Source organism: Humulus lupulus, chromosome 7, assembly GCF_963169125.1.
Source record: "Humulus lupulus chromosome 7, drHumLupu1.1, whole genome shotgun sequence".
Lineage (NCBI taxonomy): Eukaryota > Viridiplantae > Streptophyta > Magnoliopsida > Rosales > Cannabaceae > Humulus > Humulus lupulus.
In genome coordinates, this window is record NC_084799.1 from 13,561,043 (window position 1) to 13,570,072 (window position 9,030).

The window sequence follows — 9,030 nt, forward strand, 5'->3', positions numbered from 1 at the left end:
ATATTTGCAGTGAAAGTACCCATGTTATTATATTTGTAGCACTTAAGTACTTAAGTTATTTTTTAACGGAGAAAATACATTACATCTATGTTTTGATACAGTTTGGTGCAGCTGTCTGATCCTACTGTTACACTTGTTTATGTGGTGTCAAATTTTCTAATAGTTTGGGTATTTTCGCCGTAAATATCTATAATTGATATATTTTCGCTGCAAATATCTATTTAATTAAGTATTTTTGCCTGCATGTCGCAAATAAACTTAATAGTGGGAATAGAAGGTTGTACCAAAATATTAACAGAATGTACTTTTAATTCTAAAAAAACTATTTCATTTTAAACATTAATTAATTATTTTTAAATTTTTTTACATATTTTAATTTTTACAAGTACAAAAATTGAGTATTGTGATTTCACTAATGACTTTGATTGTAATAAGACAACTTTTTTTAAATTATTTAAATTTATACTTGTTTTTTGTTTTTTTTGAGAGTGATAAATATGATTTAATTTTATTTAAATAATAAATTATAAATGTGAAAAACATTAAAAAGATAAAACTATTTAAGGGAATATGTAGTTTTGTATCAAAAACATATTTAAAAAGTGTGTGGAAATATCTTTTAAGAATTTATTATGGGTTTATTTAATAATGGGTGTGAAGAAAAAAAAAACATAAATGTATATAGAAATACCTTATTATAAATAAATTAAAAAATGTATCTTGGCAATAATTTTAGTAAAAAAAAATTATTAGCAAAAATTTATTAATATGTTTTAAGTTTTTATAAAAAAAAATAGTGAAAATATACTATATACAAAATATTAACAAGGTATCATTTAAACATCAAATACTAAATTAGTTTTGGGACAAAGAAAAATATAATAAAATGCTAAGTTGTATATTATATACTATAAATTTAATATATTACATTTCACGCGCTTATGAGAGGGTATAGTAGTGTTTTACGACACCCTCTACCTATCTCCAATTTGGTTATTACTATTATAATTATTATTGTTACTTTATTATTACTTGGTGTTCCCCTCTTTTTTCTATAAAATAGGTTTGAAATATTCATTCTTCTCCATCACTACAACACTTTTATTTTCTCTCTCTCTCTCAACCATTCCATAGCAACACAGCTGGAAATTGCAGAGAAGTACTAGACATAAGATTTGTGTTTGGATAGCCGGAAAGTTCAACAGCTACATCCAAGATTTGCAGAAGAAAAGAAAAGTTATTACATAGAAAAGACAAACATGGGTATGTTTGAAAGAGGAGATGATGAGCTGAACCTCAACCTTGAAGCTACAGAGCTTAGGTTAGGCTTACCAGGTTGTGATAGTACTACTACTACTACTACTAATCAAGAGTCTGAGAAGAACACAAGTACTACTACGAAAGGCAATAACAAGAGATGTTTGACTACTGATGAACCATCCAAATCTAGCTCAGAAACACAAACTTTTGGCCAAGAAAACCCTTCACCCACCAAGTAAGAAAATATAGTTATTCTCTAACTTGTTTGTATAATAATCATGTCATGTTTTGGGTTTTATCATATATAGTTAAGTACGTTATATACTAATTGACCAATTGATATTTATATGTTGCAGAACACAAGTAGTGGGATGGCCTCCGGTGAGATCTTTCCGCAAAAACTGCTTACAATCAATGAAGAAAGCAGACGAGGCTGGAATATACGTGAAAGTCAGCATGGATGGAGCTCCATACCTAAGAAAAATGGATTTGATGCTCTACAAAGGGTACCAAGAGCTCCTCAAAGCCTTGGAAGACATGTTTAAGTTCAAAGTTGGTGACTACAACGAGAGTGAGGGCTACAATGGCTCTGAATTCGTCCCCACTTATGAAGACAAAGATGGAGATTGGATGTTGGTTGGAGATGTTCCTTGGGAGTAAGTACTTTTATCATTATCATTCTCTTGTATATATATATATGTGTGTGTGTGTGTATTTGATTATTGTAAGATAATAGCTAATGGGGTTTCTGTGTTTTTGAATTTACAGAATGTTTTCTTCTTCGTGCAAAAGGCTGAGAATCATGAAAGGGTCAGAAGCTAGAGGCTTGGGTTGTTCTGTTTAAAGTAGAATTATTATACACACATATATATATATATGTATATGTTTGTATTCATACGTACGTGTCCAGACTTGACTGGGATCTCATGTTGAAGAGGAAAATAAGGCTCTTCTTCGTGAAGCTTGGGCTCTCCGTGAGGAAGATCTAATTAATTAATTTCAAATCTTGATTATTATGTGTAATTTTGATGAGATGGAATATTTTCACGCATGTTCCTACAGAAAGGAAAACAAAAAAAAATTGAAAATGCGAAGAAGTAATTGTGATCGCTTGTATATTTTTGTTTAATCATATATATGTGTTCGATCAATTACTGTACAGATAAAAGGAAATGAGTTAAAATTGAAAAGGAAATTAATGAAAACAAAACAAACAAAAAACGACTTTGGTTTCTCTCAGATACATCGAGTGTGTTTATTATATATATTTATATACATATATATATATATATTTATTCAAATTCATGAGATCTTCTCTTGCAAAAAAAAAAGACAAGAAAATCTTGATTCTGTATCAGATTTATGGCTTTCAAATCAGAACCCATATATTTAAATTATTCATGGTTTCACTTTATTAACACAGTACAGTTTTTTTTTAAAGATTTATATGAATTTATTAAACTTTAAACCGTTCATGAATCATGTATACTAAATTTGTCTGACACAAACAGGGCATGGTTTTCTTCATCCAACTAATTAATATACTTGAACTTGAACATGCATGGTTTTCTATATATCTAAATAAACCTAGTGATGAATCATGACCGTGTGATCATATAGCATGATTAACAGAATCATGGTGATGATGATGATGATATAATCTTCGGATGTATATATCTATAAATATATCCTTGGCTGTAAGTAGCTAGGGAATGTCGCAGGGCTGTCTCTGACAGATTTGTGTAGGTGTTAATTAATATGCTTTAGTTTAACATAATAAATTAATTAGTCAAATTTGTTCAGACTCATTCATTCTTATCTTAATATAAGCCCAGTTTGATTACAAACCTTAATTTGGCTACGATTTAAGTGGGGTTGGGAGATATCAGAAGTAATTCTCACCAAGTGAAAACTTGTGATAAAAAAAAGAGACAGCACTTTTTCGAGTTCTACTTTTTTTTTTTTTTTTTTTTTACAAACTTTTATCTTATGTACCAAAAAAAAGAGATTATGTGACAGTTAATTACAGTCGATCAAAGACCTATGAAAAGTGTTTAACACGGTTGTTATTCTATTGTGAATTGAGTTGAATTGTCGAAAAAGAATAATGATCTATATATAGTTGAAATCTTTTATATACTTCTCAATTAAAAAAAAAACCATCTCTTTTATTTAGTGTTTATTTATAGATTCTCCTACTTTTTGTTGAAAAAATAACTAAGAATTTAAGGGTCTTTTCACAATATTTGAATAGCTTATAGTACTCCACCACTATTTAATTCAAGAGTATTTACATCATAAATACTTGATATCTTTGATTTTATATACACTTGTATATCTATTTTTTTTTTTAATTTTAGAGTAAAACCACTTAACTTTTCGTTGCATCTATTACCACCAATTCCACTAAACACACTTGGGGCCGATTAGGATGCCATGTGTCATTCTACTATTGGTCCACATCATAATTTTAGAAAAAAATATTATTAATTGCGTTGACCACAAATTTGGCCAACGACAATAAAAGTCAATAAACGATATAAAAATCAAGATACTAAATATAATAAGAACACAAATAATTTATGTTGGGAGAGAGTGAGATTATATCACCATAATAATAAGTATCCACACACAATTATCTTTGACAGAATCCAATAAAAGATTGAGATAGAGAAATGCAAACCCTGGTTTTAGAACAAAACTCTTGGATCTTCTAGCAAACTTCAAACCCTAATTAGAACACCACTTGTAACTTCTTCTTCTTTGATGAGAATAAAAAACAAGGCTTATACACGAAAAGTATCACTGTCTGAATTCTCTATTTTCTAGCCCTTGATGGATGCTAAAGGCCTTTTCTAGTAGGAAATGAGATTGAAGAAGGCTTGAAATTCACAAAAACAAGCACTTTCTTTATGAATTTCTATGAAAAAACTTATGATCTTGAGAGTTTAGAGAGAGATTTGAGAGAGCGATCAAGTCTATCAAAACTCTATAAGAACCATTTCATAGTGTAGGTAGAGTCATTAAGTCCAACCAATAGGATTAGAACATTATTAGGAGCTTAAAACACGTGTCTGTAAGGATGTTGGACCCAAAACGGGTATATTTTAAATATTTATATCGCAAGCGCACGAATTGTTCATATAGAATAGTGATCGTGTAAACAATGATGTCGAACCCAAAAGAGTTGTCTAAAATAAAAAATAAAAAAATTATTTTAAACCAAAATTAATAAACTCTAACCTAGCTCCAAAGATTGATGAGATTTTCGTATCAAGAAAATAAAATAAAAGATAATAATAAAGATATTAAAGCAAGAAAAAATAAACAAGATAGGAATTGTAAATAAGATGTAAGAGAAAAATTATTAAGATAATAGAATCTACAAAATATAAGTTCAATAATATCTATAAGTACATTGATTCCCAAGTTCTATTAATAGTAGAAATTAATCAAACTATCACCTATTCAATTTAGATATTCTTTTTAAGCACAAGTTATTATATTAATATATGATTTATCTTCACTTTTAGCAATATAATATCAAAGTATTTGGTGTGAATCAATCTAATGAAACAACAACAAAATCAAATAATATTATTTATAAGGCAAAATATAATATTTTTGTTCTAAGCATTTGATGTGCACAATTTAATGGCACACCTTAATAAAAGAATATTATGATCTTGCACTAATGAGGGACAAAGTGAAATATATGCTAACAATAAAAAATACATGATATTTAATATGAAAGATTGAAGAAGAAAAATCCATAAACTTTGTCGCACAAATGGGAAATCAACATATAAAATAAATACTATTTAGTTATATATTGTTTCATCATCACCTTAATAATCTTAAAAAGATTAGAAACTCATAACTAGAATAGCAAATACAAACAAAAAATTACAAACATAAATAGGAAAATTTGGAGGAGAAACTTGCAAATTTTTCCTCCAAAAACTCATAGAAAAATGACCAAAAAGAAGAAAAAGATGAAGAGAATGGAGTGGTCTTGAAAGTGTAGCAATTGTGTAGTATAAACTCCTCCCCAAAAATGGTCTTCAAATCCCTTATTTATAGCCAAAATAAATTATTTAAAACAATCAATTTAAATTGATTAAATTAATTTTTAAATTGAGTAATAAGGTAAGTAGGGGTAAATTTTAGGGTGTAATGATGAATGTTGTAATAAAATGTGTAGAAAAGTTTGGTAAACAAAAATGGCATTTTTAGACATTGGGGGACAAGGGGACAAGGGAACATTTGTTGGGCTCAAGATGGCCAAAATAAGTGGCTGCCTGCTGCCTTGCGGTCTGGGCCGAGTGGTTGGAGGCTGGGAGAAGGCCACACGTGGGCCTTGGAGTAGTTTCTGTAACGTCCTACTGCCTTAGAGTCATTACTAAGTGAGTTTTAAATGTGCAATTAACTCGCTAATCGAGGTTTTAGGTTAAAAGTGTAGCTAAACTGTAATAAAAGTCATATAATTTGAAAATGTAATCCTTCATTGAAATTTCAAAGCATTATATATTTGGGATCCCAAAATTACTGTTTAGAACTATTTTATAGCTCAAAAATATGATTAAAGTAAACTAAACGACAAAATCTAGATTGAGACACATCTCCCAAAATACCCCTGACCGTGATAGCTAGGTAGGCTAAACATGTACACATTGTTAGAGAATATAATTTTATTGCTCAATGGAAAAGTGGAAAAACCAAAAATACAAATCTATGCAAAAAATACAATAGACAAGGTAATATTGATTAAATAAATATTACAACTCAATTGCTCAAAATACAAGTAACTAGAAAGATGTAGGAGAAGAAGATTACAAACTCAAAACAATAATAATACAAGTAAATAAGATCAACAAGATCAAAAGAATGAAAATACAAAGAAACTCTCACACAACCAAAGTGTAGAGTAGTGGGGATCACCAACTTGAACAAGGTTCAAGACCTTTGTCCAAAAGCTTATTTCCCCCAATTCTCTAAGCACTAAGGGATCTCTCAAGGAAATAGCTCTCTGGAATAATCAAGCCTCAAGGTGTATTTTTCAGCCAAGTGTTTTGTGGATGAAAACTGGTGTGTCTTACAAGTGAGCATTAGGCTCCTATTTATAGAGTTTGAGATACCACTTTGAATTTCAAATTCCACCAACCCTCATGGTTGTTACCAATGTTTAATTAGATGTTTATGAAATTAAAATGGAGATTTGGGAGTTTTTTGGGATGTTAGAACCGTTCAATTTGGAAAAACCTGAAAATTCACATAGGCTGTCAGCCTCACTGGCCGCGGCCAGGACTTTTCAGTGGCCGCGGCCACTGGCTTCTGTCCCCCAGGTCGTGGCCACTGAAAGTCAGTGGTTGCGGCCACAGGCCATTTTCAGCACAAAAAAGTCATTTTCCAAAACGTCCCAAATCCTTTCCCACATGATTTTGTAACCTCCAAACACCTATTGGGAGTTAAAAACATGTCTCCAACAGTCATATATCATCATGACTTTATGAAATCCAATCTCAAATGTGTAACATATAATATACACATTATTGGGTAATATTTGGGAGTTACAAATTTGTAACTGATTTTGTAACTCCAAAATATGTTACATTTGGGCACACACATTAGTCCAATTTTGTGAGTCTCAATAATATGTTACAAGGTGTGACAAATCACATTTTGTCACATTATTTAATCTAATATTATATTATATGAAATAATATAACTATTGACCCAGATTTTGGTCAACTGACACGGAGTCAGAATATGCTTGATGTGAATGAATGTGTTGAAAAGAACCGAATGACAAAAAGTAATAAGAACACGATATTTTATAGTGGTTCGGCCCCAGGATCTGGTAATGACCTACATCCACTTAGATTGTTATTGATATGAGAATCAAAGGAGTGATCAAAGAACAAGGGTTCAATGAGTTTCACTAACCTCTGAAGAGCAATAAATATTTTAAGTAGAATTACTCTAGTATCAAATAATTCGAAAGCCCAAAAGTCCCTTCCTTGAGTTATCTTTCTCTATTTATAGGCTCAAGGGGAATTACACAAGATTGTTACAGATATTCTCTCCTGAATAATCGGATACTCAGGAGATTGTGTGAGTTAATTTCGGGATTTACAAAGATCTTTATAGTAATATTACATTGCATGCGGAACCATCGACTAGACAGGTCGTTGGTGAGACTGGGCCGCCTCCTGCTTATAATGTACCTTCTAGTCGATACACTAGCAGAGTTCCTCCAGTTGTCAGCCACGTGTCCAGGGATCACTTGCCACGTCATCAATGCCAAATTTTTGGATAACATTTGCCCCCCAAGTTTATTTATTACAAGCAATAAATAAACTTTTGAGCGAACGACTCTTCGATAACCCCACCATACGTGTCAGAACCCTTCGTGTGTTCTTGGAAAAAGTAACCTACTCCTGTCTAATCATGACTTTTCGGTTCCCCAATAATAATTCGATGGCTATTCCGCTTCCCCATACTTCGAAAAAGGGAAACTGATGATTTCGCCTTTTTAATGCCACAGACAAACTTATATAACATCTCCAAAGCTTTCTTTTTCTTTTTACGCACGCTATTACCCATTCCAGAAACCCTAAAACCAGAGCTTTCGTCTTCTCCCAGAGACCGTTCTTCTGTACTCTCAAGACTCAGCCCGAGAGCTCTTTGACCTCCGAAGACTTTTTATCATTCTCCACGATCTTCTTTCTGGTAAGTCTTCGAATCTTTATGTTTTGTATTTTCGTAATGCATGCTTCTGTATGTCGACTGTTTGAGTTCATCTTCTTCTGGTTTGAGATGCTTGTCAATAGAATGTCTTGTAGGTGAAAAAGGGGTACGAGTTAGTTTAATAGTCGGGATCATACTTTTAGGACGTAAAATCGAAGTAAAAAATCGATTTTTAGGCCAGTTGGAAAAATAGGTTTTTCCCGCCCTAAGGGGAGTTGAAAAAGCCTTTTTGAAAAACTTTTTGCTTTCACCCTTTGATCCGTTTCTCAAACTGTTCGTGTGGAAAAATTTAGCTTTTTGTTAGAATGCTGTTGTATTAAAGCTTGACTTTTATACTCAACCAGTGCTATTCTAAAAAAGCCTTTAAAAATTATCTATCCTTACCTCCCCATTCTTCTGTTTGCAGACCTTGATGCCAAATTTGTGGGGAGGTGAACGGCCCATCGATGACGATCTTCTCGCCCAACTGCTCGAAGGCGAAGAACAACCGACTGACCGAATCCACGAGATTCCTTTTTCTCGATCTTCGTCCAGACCTCGTCCTTCTCCTCCTCAAATGGCTCGTTCCAAATCCATAGGGAAGAAAAGACCTGAATCTGACTATAGTCCAAACCTTCCTGCCCAGTCTGATTCACAAGCTAGGGTTCCTTCGACCAGTGGTCGAGAAAATCCTGCTCCTGACCCTAATATCCAAACTAAAGCCCGTCCTCGCCATCAGAATTTGCCTGATGTCGAGTGGTATTTCTCCCCGACCAGCCTTGTAACTCCCAGGATGCTTACCAACTATCTTAGGAAGTATCCTCTCACAGGGGTCACTCTCAAAATTCCTGCCGCAGATCAAAGGGCTAACCTCCCCGGAGGTGTATACAGTACTTGGTCTCGGTACGACATAGAAGCGGGGGCTGTGCTCCCGCTACATCCTTTTTATCAGGGGGTGGCTAATTATTTCGATGTCGCCCCCTTCCAGATTACTCCAAATGGATATAGAATGCTGGCCGCACTCTATATCCTGTACAAACT

General features: G+C 32.7%; 1 protein-coding gene across 1 annotated transcript; it reads left to right on the forward strand.

The window, feature by feature from the left end:
* Positions 1-1,073: 1,073 nt before the first annotated feature.
* Positions 1,074-2,503, forward strand: LOC133790735 (auxin-responsive protein IAA3-like). The gene is made up of 3 exons (XM_062228488.1): positions 1,074-1,495; positions 1,617-1,916; positions 2,029-2,503. The coding sequence occupies exons 1-3, from the start codon at positions 1,260-1,262 to the stop codon at positions 2,102-2,104; spliced, it is 612 nt and encodes a 203-aa protein (XP_062084472.1). The 5' UTR covers positions 1,074-1,259; the 3' UTR covers positions 2,105-2,503.
* The last annotated feature ends 6,527 nt before the right edge of the window (positions 2,504-9,030 follow it).